Consider the following 20110-nt stretch of genomic DNA (forward strand, 5'->3'; position numbering starts at 1 on the left):
TACAGAGTGAAGTAAGTCAGAAAGAGAAGGACAAATATTGTATGCTAACTCACATATACAGAATCTAAAAATGGTACTGATGAACTCAATGACAAGAATAAGGATGCAGATACAAAGAATGGACTGGAGAACTCGAGGTATGGGAGGGGGCGGGGGGTGAAGGGGAAACAGATGAAGCGAGAGAGTAGCACAGACATATATATACTACCAACTGTAAAATAGTCAGTGGGAAGTTGTTGTATAACAAAGGGAGTCCAACTCGAGGATGGAAGATGCCTTAGAGGACTGGGGCAGGGAGGGTGGGGGGGACTCAACGGGGGGAGTCAAGGAAGGGAGGGAATACGGGGATATGTGTATAAAAACAGATGATTGAACCTGGTGTACCCTTCAAAAAAATTAAAAAAAAAAAAAAACTAGGCTGTTTGAAATACTATGAAGGATAATAACCAGGGATGTTAAAAGCTCAAGCCAGGAGAATATAATCAGAACCTTTTTCCATTGTGACTGACTGTAACTCTGGATGGAAAAAGGAGGCATTTCTAAAAGTGATTAAAAAACTATACACTGTTTAGTGTGTTAACACAGTCCTGTGCTGTTACTTTAAGCTTGCTTATGATTTCCAAGATAAAAAATGTATGTGAGCCTTACAAAAACTAGTTAGCTGAAAAAAATAGTTCAGTTGGTTAGGAAGTGGAGAGAATAATTCCTGTGGTCAAAGATACTCATATTAATCCAAGATTATGGGAGTGAGTAAATGGTAGCAAAACCCTTGATCCATTCTTATGGGAAAATTACCACAGGTTAACCTTCTTTCGTACTGTTTTTCTAGAAAACTTGATAAAAGTAGAATGTCAGCTGTGTAATCAGGCCACATTCCTCATCGTTTAAAATGAACCCACTTGAAAATTGCACTTAGATTGGGAGGACTGTAGATGAATTATAAATACCTGGTAGGAAGCCATAGCTTTGAGATTTCATGCACCTTACAGTGTAGATATGATATGATTTATTGGAAGAAAACTTATAAGCAGAGAAATAGTAGAGAATTATCCCCTGAAGTCTTATGATTTTACTGCACAGGCTGGTCATAGATCATCTAGCATTTTGGACAGTGTTTCTATAGAGAAGGACAAGACTGTATATATGTAAATATACTCTGTGTATTCATAGAGTCATGAGGGCAGGGAATATCAACATTCTCTGACTGGAAGAGTAACCTTGTTAGAAAGGAAGAGCCCTTGAACTCCAGTGGTTGGTGTTAGTCTGTTTTGTTCAGCTTACGCAGAGTGTTGAGCCAACTATGCTAAGGGGGAAAGAAGATGAACCTATAGAGCTATCCAGATTTATTTTTTATAAATCCACCTCTAGCAAATATAAGTACCTTCATTGGTTCTGATAGACACTCTTTTTTTCACCTTTCCTGGGAATAGCGAAGTTTCTGTGCTGTTGTCTGGGATTGGGGAGTCAATAAGATTCTGTATAGATAGACCAGATAGGAAGTGACATATCACATATCCATCACCTTGAGAAATTCACATTATGAATCAGTGTGTAAAACATTTGGAAGGCTGTTCAGACTGTTTATTCCATATTTATAGGAAAAGGGAGAACTGTTCATTACCAACCCCTTCCAGACTTTCACCCACCAGACTTGCTCATGCTGATTTTATCAGTCGAGGTTTCCAACCAGAGAAACACAATCAGTTGTAAGGAAATGGCTTACGTGATTGTATGAGCTAGCAAGACAAGTCTGAAATCCATAGGTCAGGCTGTAGGAAAGGCAGACTGGAACCCTTGGGTATGAGCTGAAGCTGTGTCCAAAGACAGAATTTCTTCTTTTGGGAAGCCTAAGCACTTAAGGCGTTTCAACTGAATGTATCAGGCCCACCAGATTATCTTGGATAATCTGCTTTACATAAAGTTAACTGATTATAGATTTTAATCCCATCTACAAAATACCTTCAAGGCAACAGCTTAATGTTTGATTGAATAACTAGGGAGTGTATCCTAGACAAGTTGGTACATAAAACTGACCCTCACACTTGTATTAGTTATCCATCACTGCATAACAAATTACTCCAAAATTTAGTGGCTAAAAACAACATTTATTGTCTCAGAGTTGCTGTGGGTCAGGAATATGGGTTCGGTGTAGCTGGATCTTTTGACTCGGGATCTCTCACAAGGCTGCAATCATCATAATACTTCACTGGGGAAGATGTACTTCCTAGCTCACTCATGGTTGATGGCAGGATTCAGTTCCTCGTGGGTTGTTGACTAATGCCTTAGTTTCTCATGGGCTGTTGGCTGGAGGCCTCCCTTGTTCCTGACTATATAGGCCTCTCCATAGACTGTCTCACAACATGGCAGCTGTCTTTTCAGGTGTGATGTCTTATAAATAAGGCCCCCATTGAGCCAGCAGTTTGGATAAAGTAGTAGGTAAGGCTTTGTACTGTCTAATGCAGAGGTTCTCAAACTTTCTTGGTTTATGGCGTCCTTACTATTGGCATATTTTTTTTCACAGCATCCCTAGGTGAAAATAAGTATCTAAAAATTCCATTTATTAAGTAAACTCTAACAACTCAGTATTTATGTCCTAATATCTCAGAAGCAGTTTTAAGAAGTAATACATGAGAGTGAGTCAAAAATTATCCGCACTCTGGTTATATTAAAATTTCTATGAATTCTACAGCCAGAATGCAGATAATTTTTAACTCACCCTTGTATATAAAAAATTTAAGTACTGTTATTTCATCCTTAACCACAGTGACTTGCTAATGGGATGTATGTGCCTTTTGGACACTGACTGCACAGCTTCTCAAACCTTGGTATCAGATTAGATACCACCTTATTTCCTGATCCACGTTGATTTTTCACATATATTTGCTTTTTATCACAACAATTGCTAAAAACCCAGGTTTGCAAATATATGATGTTATCAAACAGAATATAACGTAATATAACTTTGAAGCTGTATTCTACCTAGAGCTAGTAGTTCATGCAGTGTCTGAAAGATATGAAGTATGGCTGTGTTTGTCTTGAAATTTTAAAATATCCCTTGGTACCCCTGTGAATTTGCTAGAGCGTGCAGTGACACCTTTACCACTGTTTGGAAACTGCAGTAACAGGCTAGCAGTAGCAGGCTCTACAAAGGGAGGAATCCTTATGTCCAAAAGCCCAGTGGCCAACAAATACTGCTGTAATCTTGTTGCCAGAAATTCCAGTCAGCTATGAGTTTGGTCACAGACATCTGTAATTTCTTGAGATCTGAAGGAGATAAGAAATCCTAGGAGTTAGTTACTGTTGTTTGAACTGCTTCTAAGGCTTCTTCCCTGCTAAAATGACAACTTATAAGGTTTTCCAGTGTGGCTGGTAGGAATAGTCACTATTCTTCTTCCTCTGAGTTCTTTCCCTGGCCTTAGGTAGTTTCCTTACACAAGTAAACCGATCATTACTTTGCTGAGTACTGGAAACCCTTTGAAGATCCCTGGGGTTCTCTAATGTAGCTCCTTTCTCTTTAGTATTCTGTAAAAACCAAACTATCCTGGTATTTTTCTTTGTAGAAAAGGTTAAACTGGTTAATAGTTATAATGCCATTTGAGTTTTCTATTTATTCTGGAGTTATTTTTGATAAGCTACATTTTTTTAGGAATTGTCCATTTGTCTCATATTTCAAATTTATTGGCATAAAGCCAGTCATAGTAATCTCATGTCTTTTTACAGCTTCTGAATCCATGGTTATATTCCCTTTTTCAATCCCTATGTATATTTGTGTCTTCTCCCATTTATTTCTCGATTAATCTCTTACTCCTACTTTTTTTTTTATTAAAGTATAGTTGATTTAAAATATTGTGTTAGGTTCAGGTGTACAGCAAAGTGTTTCAGTTATATATATATATATTTTTTCAGATTATTTTCCATTATATGTTATATGGGACATTCTTAATATAATTCCCAGTGATATACAGTAAATCCTTATTGCTTATCTATTTTATATATAGTAGTTTGTATCTGTTGATCACATATTCCTAATTTATCCCTACCTCCTCCTCCCTTTCCCCTTTGGTAACCATAAGCTCGTTTTCTATGTCTGTGAGTCTTTTTGTTTTGTATGTAGATTCATTTGTATTATTTTTTAGATTCTACATATAAGAGAATTATATAATATTTGTATTTCTCTTGTTTGACTTACTTCACTTATTATGATATTCCCTGGGTCCATCCATCTTGCTGCAAATGACAATATTTCATTCTTTTTTATGGCTGAGTAGTATTCCAGTGTGTGTGTGTGTGTGTGTGTGTGTGTGTTTCTGTGTGTGTGTGGGGGGTATATAGATATATAAACCACATCTTCTTAAGCCAGTCATCTATTGATGGACACTTAGGTTGTTTCCATGTCTTGGCTATTTTAAGTAGTGCTGCTATGAATATTGAGTTGCATGTATCTTTATGAATTAGAGTTTTCATCTTTTCTGGATATATGCCCAGGGTAGGATTGCTGGATCATATGGTAGCTCTATTTTTAGTTTCTTAAGGAACCTCCATACTGTTTTCCATTGTGTCTGCACTGGTTTACATCCGTGCCAACAGTGCAGGAGGGTTTCCTTTTCTCTACACTCTCTCTAGCATTTATTATTTGCAGACTTTTTGATCATAGACATTCTGACAGGTTTGAGGTGATACCTCATTGTGGTTTTGATTTGCCTTTTCTAATAATTATTATGTTGAGCATCTTTTCATATGCCTGTTGGCCATCTGTATGTCTTCTTTGGAAAAATGTCTATTCAAGTCTTCTTTCCATTTTTTATTTGGATTGTTTGGTTTTTGCTGTTGAGTTTTATGAGTTGTTTGTATATTTTGGATATTAACTCCTTGTCAGTTGCATTTCATAGGTTGTCTTTTCATTTTGTTGATCATTTCCTTTGCTGTGCAAAAGCCTTTATGTTTGATTAGGTCCCATTTGTTTATTTTTGCTTTCATTTTTTTTTGCCTTGGGAGACTGAGCTAAGAAAATACTGCTACAGTTTATGTCAAAGAATTTTTTGCCTATGTTCTCTTCTAGGAGTTTTATAGTATTATGTCTTATATTTAGGTCTTTAAACCATTTGAGTTTATTTTTGTATATGGTATAGGGGAGTGTTCTAATTTCATTGATTTTTATGTAGCTGTCCAGCCTTCCCAGCACCACTTATTGAAGAGACTGTCTTTTCTCCATTGTATGTTCTTGCCTCCTTTGTTGTACAGTAATTGACTGTAGGCATGTTGGTTTATTTCTGGGCTTTCTATTCTGTTCCATTGATCTATTTGTTTTTGTGCCAATTTCATGCTCTTCTAATTACTGTAGCTTTGTAGTATTGTCTAAAGTCTTGGGAGGGTTATGCCTTCAGCTTTGTTCTTTTTCCTCAGGATTGCTTTGGCAATTCTGGGTCTTTCATGGGTCCATATAAGTTTAAGGATTATTAGTTCTAGTATTGCGAAAATGGAATGGATATTTTGATAGGGATTACATTAAATCTGTAGATTGCTTAGGGTAGTATGGCCATTTTAATCATATTAATTCTTCTAATTCAGGGGCATGGGATACCTTTCCATTTCTTTGAATCATCTTCAGTTTCCTTTATTGGTGTTTTATAGTTTTCAACATATAGGTCTTTCATCTCCTTGGTTAAAAGTTTTTTTCCTAGGTTTTTTGTGGGTTTTTTTTTTTTTTTTTTGGATGTGATTTTAAACAGGATTTTTTTTTTTTGCTTTCTGGTATTTCATTGTTAGTATAAAGAAATGCAACAGATTTCTGAATATCAATCTTATATCCTCCTACCTTGCTGAATTCATTTATTAGTTCTAATAGTTTTTGTGTGGAGTCTTTAGGGTTCTCTATGTCATCTGCAAATAGTGACCGTTTTACATGTTCCCTTCAAATTTGAATACCTTTTTTCTTGTCTGATTGCTATGCTAGGATTTCTAATACTATGTTGAATAGAAGTGGTGAGAGTGGGCATCCTTGTCTTATACCTGAATTTAGCAGGAAGGCTTTCAGCTTTTCACTGTTGAGTATGATGTTGGCTGTGGGTTTGCTGTAAATAGTTTTTATTGTGTTGAGCTATGTTCCCTCTATACCCACTTTGGTGAGAGTTTTTATCACGAATGAATGTTGAATTTTGTCAAATGCTTTCTCTGCATCTATGGAGATGGTCATGTGGTTTTGTCTTTTCTTTTTTTGATGTGGTGTATCACATTGATTGATTTACTTATGTTGAACCATCCTTGTGACCCTGGAATGAATCCAACTTAAACATGCTGCATGACCCTTTTTATGTATTGTTAGATTAGGTTTGCTAATATTTTGTTGAGGATTTTTGAATCTATATTCATCAAAGATATTGGCCTGTAATTTTCATTTTTTGTAGTGTCTTTGTCCGGTTTTGGTATCAGGGTGATGGTGGCTTCATATGAATTTGGGAGCGTTCCCTCCTATTCAGTCTTTTGGAATAGTTTGAGAAGGATAGGTATAAGTTCTTCTTTCCATGTTTGGTAGAATGCCCCAGTGAAGCCGTCCATTCCCAGACTTTTTTTGCAGGGAGTTTTTAAATTATGGATTTTATTTCACTTCTAATGATTGATTTGTTCAAATTATCTGTTTAGTTTTGACTCAATTTTAGCAGGCCACATGTTTCTAGAAACTTGTCCATTTCTTCTAGGTTGTCCAATGTGTTGACATATAACTGTTCATAGTATTCTCTGATTTTTTGTATTTCTGCACTATTGGTTATTATTTCTCCTTTCATTTCTTATTTTGTTTATTTGGGTCCTCTTTCTTTTCTTCTTGGTGAGCCTGGCTAGAGGTTTGTCGATTTTATTTATCTTTTTTAAAAACCACCTCTTGGTTTTATTGATCTTTTCTGTTGTTTTTTATCTCTGTTTTTATTTATTTCCTCTCTGATCTTTATTATTTCCTTTGACTTTGGGTTTTGTTTGGTCTTTTTCTAATTCTTTTAGGTGATAGGTTAGGCTGTTTATTTGAGACTTCTCTTGTTTCTTAAGGAAGGCCTGTATTGCTATGACCTCTTAGAACTGTTTTTTCTGCATTCCATAGATTTTGTAGGGTTGTGTTTTCATTGTCATTTGTTTCAGAGTATTCTCTTATTTCCTCTTTGAGTTCATCATTAACCCATTGGGTTTTTTTTAGTAGCATGTTATTTAGTCTCCATGTGATCATTTTTTATCTGTTTTTCTTTTTGTGGTTGATTTCTAGTTTCATACTGTTGTGGTCAAAAAAGATGATTGAAATAATTTCTATCCTCTTAAAATTGTTGAGGCTTGTTTTGTGTCCTAGTATGTGGTCTATCCAAGAGAATGTTCCAGTGCACCCTTGAAAAGAATGTGTATTCTGGTTTTTGTGGATGTAATGTCCTATAGATATAAGTTAAGTCCAACTGGTCTATTGTGTCATTTAGAATCTTTGTTGCCTTATTGATTTCATCTGGAATATCTGTCTATTGATGTCAGTACTGTGTTAAAGTCTCTTACTATTATTGTCTTCCTGTCAGTTACTCCTTTTATGTCTGCTAATATTTGTTTTATATATCTAGGTGCTTCTGTACTGAGTGAATATGTTACCGAGTATAATATGCTCTTCTTGTATTGATGCCTTTATCATTATATAGTGTCCTTCTTTGTCTTTCTTTATGGACTTTGTTTTAAATTCTATGTTGTCTGGTATGAATATTGCTACCCCCACTTTCTTGTTGTTTTCATTTGTGTTAAATACCTTTTTCCATCCCCTCACTTTCAATCTATGTATGTCTTTTGCCCTAAAGTAAGTCTCTTGTAAGCAGCATACTGTAGGTTCTTTTTTATTTTTTTTTTCCAATCTGCATTGTGTCTTTTGGTTGGAGCATTTAGTCCATTGACATTTTTAAAGTAATTATTGACAAGTATATATTTATTGCCGTTTTAAACCTTGCTTTCCACGTGATTTTGTAGTTCTTCCTTGTTCATTTCTCCTTCTCCTCCTTCTCCTTCTTCTTTGTTTTTGTTTTTGTTTTTCTTTTTGTGTTTTGATTGTCTTTTGTATTATGCTTGAATTGCTTTCTTTTTGTTTTTGGTGAATCTGTTGTATGTTTTTGACTTGTGGTTACCCTGGTTTCCAAGTATTTTAACCCATAACTATATCTACTTGCTTTAGACTGGTAGTCATATAAGTTCAAACACATTCTAAAAGATCTACATTTTTTTACTCCCCTCCCCCATATTTTGTGATTTTGATGTCCTGTTTTACATCTTAGTGTTTATCTTTTTGTTGTTAATTGTTATAATCACTTTTACAAAATTTTTTTTATTGTTTTTTAATCTGTGTACTGACTTATTTAGGTGATCTTCAATCCTTTTATATATTTGCCTTTCCTATTGTAATTTTCCCTTTCTTATAGATTCTTTTTTTTTTTTGCAATATAGAATTTTAATTGAAAGGTAATTGAGTATGAAAGTAGTATATTATAAAAACCTGTGAGAAACAAAACTGAAATCATACTTTCCAAAATAATTACTAAAAACAGGGTATGTGTCTCTGCTATCCTGAGTTAATTCCTTATCACATAATTGAGTTTGCATTTTTATTTGCAGATATGTTAAAGCTATACAAGCATTGCTCATCATTCAAATGCTAAGATAATTTCCAAATTTATCCTACATATTTCTCTCCTGGCTCACATATCTTATAGATTCTTGATTCTTTTCTATTTAGAGAAGACCTTTCAATATTTCTTTTAGGTTAGATTTAGTATTGCTGTATTCTTTTAGTTTTTGCTTGTCTGAGAAAGTCTTTATCTCTTTTTCTAGTCTAAAGGATAGTCTTGCTGGGTAGAGTATCCTAGGTTGCAGATTTTTCCCTTTCATGACTTTGAATATGTCATGCCACTCCCTTCTAGCCTGTAAAGTTTCTGCAGAGAAATTAGCTAATAACCTTATGGGGGTTCCTTTGTAACTGACTGTTTCTCTCTCTTTTTTTTTTAAGCTCTTTAGTGGAATATAATTGCTTTACACTCTTGCACCAGCTTTTGAGGTACACCAAAGTGAATCAGCTGTATTTATTCATATATCCCCTCCCTCCCGTAACTCCCTCCCACCCTCCCTGTCCTGGTCCTCTAAGGCATTACCCATCATCGAGTTGATCACCCTTTGTTATACAGCACCTTCCCACTAGCTATCTATTTTACAGTTGGTAGTATATATATGTCTATGCTGCTTTCTCACTTTGTCCCAGCTTCCCCTTTGCCCCCCTCCCCCCGCCCCCAACCCCAGTCCATTCTCTGCGTCTGCATCTTTATTCTTGCCCTGTCACTGGGTTCTCTTTTGCTGCTTTTAGATTCCTCTCTTTATCTTAAACTTTTTTCATTTTAATTATAATATGTCTTGGTGTTGGTCTGTTTAGGTTCATCTTATTTGGGACCCTCTGTGCTTCTTGTACATAGATATCTGTTTCCTTCTTTAGGTTTGGAAAGTTTTCAGCCATAATTTCTTCAAATACTTCTTTTTTTTAGGCTGCGCCATGCAGCTTGCAGGACCTTAGTTCCCTGACCAAGGATTGAACCAAGGCCTATGGCAGTGAAAGCATTAAGTCTTAACCAATGGACCACCAGGGAGTTCCCTCAGATACATTTTTTAATACCCTTCTTTCTCTTCTCCTTCTGAAACCCTTGTTATGTGTAGGTTGGCACGTTTTATGTCATCCCATCAATCTTGTATATTGCTTGCTTTTTTTTTTTTTTTTGGCTTTCTGTCTTTTGTTCTGATTGGGTGATTTCCATTATTCTTTCTTCTAGATCACTTATTCATTCTTCTGCATTATTTAGTCTTCTATTCATTGCTTCTAGATTGGTTTTTATCTTGGTAATTGAGTTGTTTTCAATTGGTTCCTCTTTATAGTTTCTAGTTCCTTGTTACAGTGATTCTGCATTTCTATCAGTAATTGTTCTTAATTCCTTTAGCATTTTTACTACCTCCTTTTTGAACTCAGGGTCAGTGGAGTGTAGAGGTCTGTTTCATTGTTTGTCCTTTCAGAGGATTTATCTTGTTCTTTTAAGTGGGAGTAGTTCCTGTGCTTTTTAAATTTTACTGAAATTTATCTGTCTTTATAAATTTAGGATAAACAGTTATCTCCTGTGGTCTTGAAGGGCTGTTTTTTATGTGGGAGCACCTCTGAATAGACTGTATGAGTCCAATAATTTTGGTGTAAGGGCTGCATTTGTTATGGATGCCAGCCACATCTTTCCTCAGAGTGTTATCCCCTTTATAGGGAGTATGATTGGTGTTGTGGTGACCAGAGCCTGCACTGGATTTGGACAGGGCCTCCTCTTTGTTCCATGGTTGTCACAGCTTTGTAGGGGGGTGGTATCTGCTCCCCAGTAGAAGCCCTGGAGGTTGGTTCGATAAGGCTCCATTGCCCTTAGGTGTGTGGTTTGTCCCCAAGGAGGTGGGCACTGAATCAAGTGAGGCCCATGTAGCCATAGCAAACCTGTCCACTGCCCATGCAGGCACCCACAGTTCTGCCCAGAAGCAGCCCAAGGTCCCATCCCTTTCTTTCCTAGGGCTAGGGTGGTGCTGGGGGCTGGGGCATTGTGGCTGCAAGAATCAAGGTGGTTGTATTGCCACCTGGGACTGGGGTTGTCTCTGTGGTAGGGCTCTCTCAGGACCTGTCTGCCCCAAATTCGGCTCCAAGCTGCTGTGTGAGGTGGGCAGAGCTGGAACACTTCTGCCTGGAAGGGAACAGCTGAGTACTCCTCCCCAGGGGCTGTTTGCCCAACACATGATTCTCTGATGCTGCCTGCCACCTGCTGTGCAAACCAACAAAGTCCACTGCTGGAGCCAAGCCCTGCCATAGCCCAGGCCCTCTGGCTTTCTCTGCACAGCTAAACAGAGTCCTCTCCCAGGGTCCGTCTCCCTGAGTTTCAGTGCCTAGCCATTGCACGTACTAGCAGCCTTACCCAGCATGACTTTCAGGCTGGAAAGTGCGGCAAGGTGGAAGCCATCAGCACCAGTCTCTCTCCACGCTGATTGCTAGCAAGCCAGCATGTGGTTCCTCCTCATAATCGGAGTCCAAGCCCCTGTAGCTCCTCTCTCTGTCCCAGCAGACCTCCCAACAGACAGAGAGCCTTCATAGAGTGAGGGCCTGCCCTTGCAGACTCTCCCCTCCTTCACAGATCCTTCCCAGGGGCGCCAGTCCCATCCTGATGCCTTTTTTTTCTTTTGTCTTTCGTTCTACTTTTGGGAATCTTTTTCGCAGCTTTGGTTGTATAAGAGTTCTTCAGACAGCTTCCAGTTGGTTTTCTGTGGAAATTGTTCCACACGTAGATGTATTTTTGATGTGTTTATTGGGATGAGGTGAGCTCCATGTCCTCCTCCACCATCTTGATCTTACCCCCAACCCTGCTACTTCTTTAGAAACCCAAAATGTTTGATTGATTTCTGCTGCTGAAAACCCTGATGGCAGATTAAACCTAGAGTCAAATAAGGAGGAGAACTGCAGTCTCATACAAGTGGATCTGTGTTAAACATTGAGAGACACCTATCTACTACTACTGATGAGGCTCTCAAAATTTTTATGCATAAAAATCACTTGGAGTGCTTGTTTAAAATGCAGATTATAAGGCATCGCTCCTAGAGATTCTGTATCAGTAGTCCTGGCTAGAGTCCTGGAATTTGCAATTTTAATAAGTGCCCAGGTAATCCTGAAGTATGTGATTAGAAGACTGCACTTTGAGAAACATGCTCTAATTTGTTCTACAGACAAAAGATAGAGGCTTTTTAAATTCCCCAGTGTCTTGTCCCCGGGCTGTCTCTTTATTATGTCTGTTGCTTTCTCATCCACAACTCCCCTCACCTTCACCTTACCCTCAACTAAGGCTTCTGGGTGAGGTTTTTATCCATTCATCTTCTGCTGAGGCAACATTTTCTAATAGTCTCTAGAACTGTTTTTAAAATTCCTTGTATAGCCAAACACGTGAGGTTAGCCTCAGGATACGATCCAAATTCTTACAGATTTGTATCATTTTCTAGACCAGTAGAAACTGGACCAAGTCACCTGGATTCTTGGTTTAAACTCCACAAATGGAGCAGGATTTGAGAGCAAATTATAGATGAACACATCTCATAGTGAAGCCAGGTCTCTCATGGACCCTCCCATCTTAGATGGAGAGGTTTATCCTCAGGTAGCTGAACTTCCAGATAAGTTAACCAGGTTGGAAGGAGAGAAGAGAACATAACGACATCTAGGCCTTCATGTGGTATTCTGGGAAGCCTTCCATGGCTCATTGCTGGCATCAAATCTAAACACCCTCTCGCTGAACTTCTTGGCTTTGTTGGGCAGGCTAGCAGATTCCCCTTTATGCCAAGTCTCAGAGGAGTTACTGTGGCACTCATTGATGACTTTTTCTGGGGCATCACAAGCAAGAAGATCTAGGGCCTTATAAAGGTGTACCATTAGATGTCATGTTCCTGTTCTCCAAATATTCTGGATTTCCTTATATACAGATCAACATTCTGGGACAGACCAACTTTATTTCTCTATATGAATGTAAAGGATATTTGTTCATATATTCAAGGATCTTGAAGATCTGGTTGAGATTGTTTTTCTCCAGTGAATAGGAATTGTCATAGTAAAGGGATAGGTTAACTGTTGAGGAGGACATTTAGTATCTGAAGAGAGAATTGATTAAACAGATGAATTTTCTCCTGATGTTTTCAGACTAATCATATAATCATAAAGTGTTAACTTTAGATGGGACTCTGGAGGTCATTTGAAGCAATCTCCCAATTAAAAGATACAAATAAGGAAACTGAATTCCAGAAAAGTTAGATGTTTTATCTAGATTTACTGCTCTTTGGTGATTGTACAGTGAATACAAAAATGCTATTTGCTTTCCACTAAATTATGAGTCTGATAGACTAGGAGCTGACAGATTAGATTACCAGTAGGCACAGACCAATTTGAAATCTTTACTAGGGTAGATTGTGTCTAACTAATAAAACTTAATCTTTATGTTTCAGGACTAAAAACTGAAAATTGTGTTGAGAACATGGGTAAGATATGCTGTAAAGTATTATCTTTGTAATGGGAACTTTCTCAGTGTTATTTCTCACAGGAATAGGTCAGAGCCATCCCACAATATTGTCATACAGTTAGCCATTGATTTCTCAAGGCTGAGTTGTGCTACTGCTACTACCTTTACAGGGGAACGGTACAGGAGTCCATCCTAACCCTATCCCAGCCTTGCCATCAGCTATTTCAAACATTGCATTTGCCTTGGGCATGCAGGGATCATGCCACTGTGACCCTAACCTGTCATTACAGGAATTTAAGGACTCCTGAATACCCCTACATGACTCCTGTGCACAGAGTTAGACTTGTATTCCTTTGTTTTGACATCTTGAGAAGTAACTTTTGGGAGACTGATGAAGGAATAGTGTGAATATGGCTCAAGGGGAAAGACTGGGGGGAACAGAATGGTAATGTGGTCTTTTTCCACTTCCTCAGGGAAAAATAGGAGAATGTAACAAAAATAGTCTTTCTTAGAGGACCATGGAAAAGATTTGGGAGGGTAAATAGGAATTCTAAGAGTATTCAGGAACAATGTGATCAAATTAGACTCAACAGATTTGAACCAAAGTTGACAGAAAATGCCTTGGGCTGATGCATGCTTTGGGTGGATCCTTTTGAAGATTTCTTCATGTAAAAAGTTTGAAAATAAGGGTCCATTTCTAGCTGTCTTCCTGGCTAGTTTTTCTGTGAATTCTTATTAAAGTAATTAAAATTAATCTGTATCCATTTGTTTTTGAGACTGAAATTTTATATTTCTCATATTGCCATATTTTGTATGTAACTTGAATGTAAGCCAACTCAAATCTTTATTATTAATAAGTATTTAAAGATAGACTGAACGTGACATTCACATCTGAGTATAGTTCTATGTAATGAAAACATATTTGTATTTCAGAATATTTTCAGCCCATCTATGTCTACAACCCTGGTAAGTATGCTCTAATTTTTAAAAATTATCCATACATGGATATTTAATAGCTCTTTCCTGTTCAGCAAATTCAATTCTTAGCTGAAGAAAAAGAGTGCTTTGCACATATGAAGGAGTAACCTGGCAGATATGCAGGGGAAAAAAATAGAACCTATTCTGGGGAAATTTACCTCCCTGCAAATGAGAGAGTTGGCTCTATGGAGATCTGAACAATATGGAAACATTCTGGGGAATAAGGTTAGTTGGACCTGAAAAGCTAGGCACTCTTGACAGGTCTGTGGTCTCTTATGTATTCAGTCATTGAGATTAGCCTGTATGACACCAGACATCCAGGTGAAAGTAGAAAAAGTTGGTCATTTGCATTTCTCAGATAAGCTGATGTTTGGTATCATTTGACTAAAACATCTGGGTGATTAGATGCTCTTCCCCCCCCCACCCCAAGTTTCCATTTGTGGTGATATGGCCCAAATCACTTTTTTGCATTTAAGTTCCTTATTATGTGTTTGGCCCATGTAGCTACAATAAGTTTTTCTTTATTGGAGAGAGAAAAGTATCTGGCCTTTCCTTAAGTATGCAGTTTACTTGATGTTTGGAAGATATTTGCTGTCCTTGTGTGAACTATTTCATGCCCCTGAGGAGTTGCTTAGTAACACTTTTTTTTTAAATTAATTAATTAATTTATTTTATTGGCTGTGTTGGGTCTTTTTTGCTGTGTGCCAGCTTTCTTTTTAGTTGCGGTGAGTGGGGGCTACTCTTCGTCGTGGTGCGCGGGCTCCTTGTTTCTGTGGCTTCTCTTGTTGCGGAGCACTGGCTCTAGGCCTGTGGGCTTCAGTAGTTGCAGCACATGGGCTCAATAGTTGTGGCTCACGGGCTCTAAAGCGCAGGCTCAGTAGTTGTGGCACATCAGTTTAGTTGCTCCGCAGCATGTGGGATCTTCCTGGAGCAGCAATTGAACCCATGTCCCCTGCATTGGCAGGCGGATTCTTAACCACTGTGCCACCTAGGAAGCCCTTAGTAACACTTCTTATTGGCAGAGCAGCTGCAGGTTTTACTGGTCACTTCACAGGGACTTCAGCTAACTCTTCAAGACAGACATTTTTCTAGCTTGTGGAGATTGCTACGAGACCTGCTATATGTAACAGTTTCTTTTAGTAGGAGGGTCCAGAGAACTGTTCCAGCCCAATTACCCAAGGTGCATTTGGACTGTGGCTGACACTTAAAGTTGAGTAGCATTAGTTTACTGGATACATCAAGTGGATCTTTATGGTCATATTACCTGAAAATAGTCCTGCTGTAACTATGGTAACTCCCAATTGCTTTGTTCTATCATTAAAACTGGTAAGTTTCTTTTTGTAACTTAGGTGAGAAAAGCCAGAAGCTTGAAGACCCTGGTAAGATATTTTCATAAACTCTGGGGCTTTACATTTGCAAGACAGCTTTCTTAGGGGTGGGAGCAGGTGGGCATGGCTTGGTAAGGAAAAGTGGGAAGAAGGCTGAACCCACATTAGCTTAGTAGTTTGGTATATCAGAGACCCTCCTGAGTTTCGGATATCCTTCTTTGTAAGGATGACACAGCAGCTCTCTCTGTCTCCTGTCTAACAATCCATAGGTCATCCCAGTGGAGCAGTTAGAGACATGACATAAGGAACTAGTTCTAGAAAACCTAATATTCTCTACTTTAGGCTAGCTGTTACATGGATGGAGGAAGGTGTGACTATCCCACAAACTCTTGTAACCTAGGGTGTTCATTGGGGCATAAAAAATGGCATTTTTTCCTAAATGCTATTAGCTATATCCATTTGATTATTTAGTATATTCCAAAGTATGGTTCATTCCCAAATTGTTTTGTCTTTCTTAAAACTGATATTATTCAAGAGTGCTGGGACAGAAACACTCTCATAAATTACTAGTGAGATTATAAGTTGGAACTTTTCTGAAGGACAGTTTCAGTCATATCAATAGCCTTTAAAATGTGCATACCTTTTAACCTAGCTGTAACACTTAGATATTTGTCCTAAGGAATAAACATAAAAATGTGTACAAAATATGTATAGAAATGTTTACTCAGTGTTATGGTAGCCAAAATTTATAAATAACCTTGGTATACAACAGTTGGGTATTGTTAAATAAATTATATTCACAGTATGAAACACTAACCAATGTAAAAACCATGTCTTTGAAAAATATATAAAGATATGAGAAAGTACTTACAATACAGTAACAAAAAAAATAGGATTAAAAACAAACTCTACTAAAGACTCTACCAGAAAACTGCTAGCACTAATTGATGAGTTTAGTAAAGTAGCAGGATACAAAATTAATGCACAGAAATCTCTTGCATTCCTATACACTAACAACGGAAGAGCAGAAGGAGAAATGAAGGAAACTCTCCCATTCACCATTGCAACAAAAAGAATAAAATACCTAGGAATAAACCTACCTAAGGAGGCAAAAGATCTGTATGCAGAAAACTTTAAGACATTGATGAAAGAAATCAAAGACGACACAAACAGATGGAGGGACATACCATGTTCCTGGATTGGAAGAATCAACATAGTGAAAATGACTGTACTACCCAAAGCAATTTACAGATTCAATGCAATCCTGATCAAATTACCAATGGCATTTTTCACAGAACTAGAGCAAGAAATCTTACGATTTGTATGGAAACACAAAAGACCCCGAATAGCCAAAGCAATCTTAAGAAGGAAAAATGGAGTTGGTGGAATCAGGCTTCCTGACTTCAAACTATACTACAAGGCCATAGTGATCAAGACAGTATGGTACTGGCACAAAAATAGAAAGGAAGATCAATGGAATAGAATAGAGAACTCAGAAGTAAGCCCAAACACATATGGGCACCTTATCTTTGACAAAGGAGGCACGAGTATACAATGGAAAAAAGACAGCCTCTTCAATAAGTGGTGCTGGGAAAATTGGACAGCAACATGTAAAAGAATGAAATTAGAACACTTCCTAACACCATACACAAAAATAAACTCCAAATGGATGAAAGACCTACATGTAAGGCCAGACACTATAAAACTCCTAGAGGAAAACATAGGCAGAACACTCTATGATATACATCAAAGCAAGATCCTTTTTGACCCACTTCCTAGAATCATGGAAATAAAATCAAGAATAAACAAATGGGACCTCATGAAACTTAAAAGCTTTTGCACAGTGAAAGAAACCATAAACAAGACTAAAAGGCACCCCTCAGAATGGGAAAAAATAATTGCCTATGAAACAACGGACAAAGGATTAACCTCCAAAATATACAAGCAGCTCACGAAGCTTAATACCAAAAAAGCAACTAACCCAATCCACAAATGGGCAGAAGACCTAAATAGACATTTCTCCAAAGAAGACATACAGATGGCCAACAAACACATGAAAAGATGCTCAACATCACTCATCATCAGAGAAATGCAAGTCAAAGCCACAATGAGGTATCACCTCACACCGATCAGAATGGCCATCATCACAAAATCTGGAAACAACAAATGTTGGAGAGGGTGTGGAGAAAAGGGAACTCTCCTGCACTGTTGGTGGGAATGTAAGTTGGTACAGCCACTATGGAAAACAATTTGGAGGTTCCTTAAAAAACTACAAATAGAACTACCATATGATCCAGTAATCCCACTCCTGGGCATATACCCAAAGAAAACCATAATCCCAAAAGAAACTTGTACCATAATGTTTATTGCAGCACTATTTACAATGGCCAGGACATGGAAGCAACCGAAATGCCCATCCACAAATGAATGGATACAGAAGATGTGGCATATATATACAATGGAATATTACTCAGCTATAAAAAGGGATGAGATGGAGCTATATGTAATGAGGTGGATAGAACTACAATCTGTCATACAGAGTGAAGTAAGTCAGAAAGAGAAGGACAAATATTGTATGCTAACTCACATATACGGAATCTAAAAATGGTATTGATGAACTCAGTGACAAGAACAAGGAAGCAGATACAGAGAATGGACTGGAGAACTCGAGGAATGGGAGGGGGCGGGGGGTGAAGGGGAAGCTGAGATGAAGCGAGAGAGTAGCACAGACATATATATACTACCAACTGTAAAATAGTCAGTGGGAAGTTGTTGTATAACAAAGGGAGTCCAACTCGAAGATGGAAGATGCCTTAGAGGACTGGGGCGGGGAGGGTGGGGGGGTACTCGAGGAGGGGGGAGTCAAGGAAGGGAGGGAATACGGGGATATGTGTATAAAAACAGATGATTGAACCTGGTGTACCCCCAAAAAAATAATTAAAAAAAATAAAAAATAAAAAATAATTCCCTAGGGAAAAAAAAAACACAAAAAACAAACTCTACTCAATACTCTGTAATGGCCTATATGAGAAAAGAATCTAAAAGAGTGGATATATGTATATGTATAACAGATTGACTTGCTGTACACCTGAAACTAACACATTGTAAATCAACTGTACTCCAATAAAACTTTTTAAAAAATAGAATAAAAACAGCTTATGGAGTATAATATCAAATTTATTTTAAAATGTCAAAAGATACTTCTAGTTATAAAATAAATAAGTACAGGGGATGTAATGTACCACATGACTATAGTTAACAGCCATATGGTGTATTTGAAAGTTAAGAGAATAGATCCTAAGAATTCTCATCACCAGGGGAAAAAAACTTTTTTTTTTTTTGGTATCTATATGAGATGCTGGATGTTAACTGAACTTATTGTGGTAATCATGTCACAATATATGTAACTCAAGTCATTATGCTGTATACCATAAACTTATACAGTGTTTTATGTCAATTATATCTCAGTACAACTGGGGAAAGTAATAAAAAATGTATAGGAGCATATATATATATATAGCAAAGAGACAGAAAGGAAATATACCAAAATGTTAAGAATGAATAGCTCTGGTATCTGGGATTATGAGTAATTTTTAATAATTTCCTATATTTTTCCAAAGTATCTGTAGTTACATTGCTTATATAATCAAGAAGTTTTATTTTTAAAAAATAAATCATGACAAATGTAGATCAGAGTCTAAAAAAAATCAACAAGAGATGTTTTGCTTAATCTAGGAGAGCTCCTGGGTCACTAGCCATAGTTCTCACTGTAAGTGAGGCACCTGTGGGTTAAATCTCCTTCCTTCTACCCAAAACTAAAAGCTTTGAGAGTGGGTCATCTCTCAAAGCTTTTAGTTTTCCACTGTAAATATAAATAGAAAGTTAAATTTTCAAGCTTACAACATTTATCACTAAATAGTTCCTATTCTCATCTTTAGGAATGAAAGGCCAGGATTCCACTGTCTTACCTGGTAGGTGATCTTTTACTTACTCTTGGAGACTAGCTACAAGGGAGAAGGAGGCATGAGGACTTCTAGAACGAAGGACTTTACTGGACATAGAGAGTGAGGAATAAGTTAGGTCAAAACAGAGGGACTCTAGTTATTGAGAGCTTATTATGTTCCATGCAGTAACATAATAAGCACGTTTATAATGTATCACCTTTAATCATCACTTACTACAAATCCACAAGGTATTTCTTTTGTGTAAGGAAATGGTCAGAGGGTTTAAAGCCTGCCCAATTACAGAGCTAATAACTATAATGACAATAGAACTAAACCAAGCAGAGTCTTAGACCCAGAACTATTTCATTTAAAAAACCGACGTACTAGGACTGCCTCGTGAAGATAAGGTTGGCCAGATGATGAATTTCTTGAAGTCCACCATAAGGAATCTGGGCTTTGTCCAGTTAGAGAATGAAGAGCAATTGAAAGATGTTTTTGTTGTTACTGTTTTCTTTTCCCTCTTTGGGGGGGGGGAGGGGGTGGCAGGTTGGAGATGGGGGTGGTATAGGCCAAAGGGAGAATTAGCTGTACAAGATAGTTAACGCTAACCAATATTCATTTCTGTCTTCAGATATGAAGAGCCAGGAAGCCACCCAAATACCTGGTAAGACAGCTTTGTTTACTCCGTTGGCTCAAGTGTGAGAAAAGAAGGATTCCCCCATGTGTTAAAGAGAAAATTGTCGTGAGACTATTATTCATTAATATTTGCCTTACAGCGACCTGCCTTACAGTCACTCTACAAAGA

At 37.5% G+C, this 20110-nt stretch overlaps 2 protein-coding genes across 2 annotated transcripts in view; one reads left to right on the forward strand and one right to left on the reverse strand.

Moving 5' to 3' along the window:
- Positions 1-20110, forward strand: part of ART3 (ADP-ribosyltransferase 3 (inactive)) — a 43551-nt gene that overhangs the window by 18498 nt on the left and 4943 nt on the right. The window contains exons 4-8 of the mRNA XM_057726641.1: positions 13042-13074; positions 13989-14021; positions 15383-15412; positions 19300-19332; positions 19937-19969. Of these exons, the coding sequence (XP_057582624.1) occupies positions 13042-13074; positions 13989-14021; positions 15383-15412; positions 19300-19332; positions 19937-19969 (162 nt within the window). The remainder of the gene's footprint in view (positions 1-13041; positions 13075-13988; positions 14022-15382; positions 15413-19299; positions 19333-19936; positions 19970-20110) is intronic.
- The window catches only part of NUP54 (nucleoporin 54), a 56025-nt gene continuing 38013 nt past the window's right edge, over positions 2099-20110 (reverse strand). Inside the window, exon 12 of the mRNA XM_057726640.1 lies at positions 2099-3264. Within this exon, the coding sequence (XP_057582623.1) occupies positions 3238-3264 (27 nt within the window). The 3' untranslated portion in view covers positions 2099-3237. The remainder of the gene's footprint in view (positions 3265-20110) is intronic.

Source organism: Hippopotamus amphibius, chromosome 3, assembly GCF_030028045.1.
Source record: "Hippopotamus amphibius kiboko isolate mHipAmp2 chromosome 3, mHipAmp2.hap2, whole genome shotgun sequence".
Lineage (NCBI taxonomy): Eukaryota > Metazoa > Chordata > Mammalia > Artiodactyla > Hippopotamidae > Hippopotamus > Hippopotamus amphibius.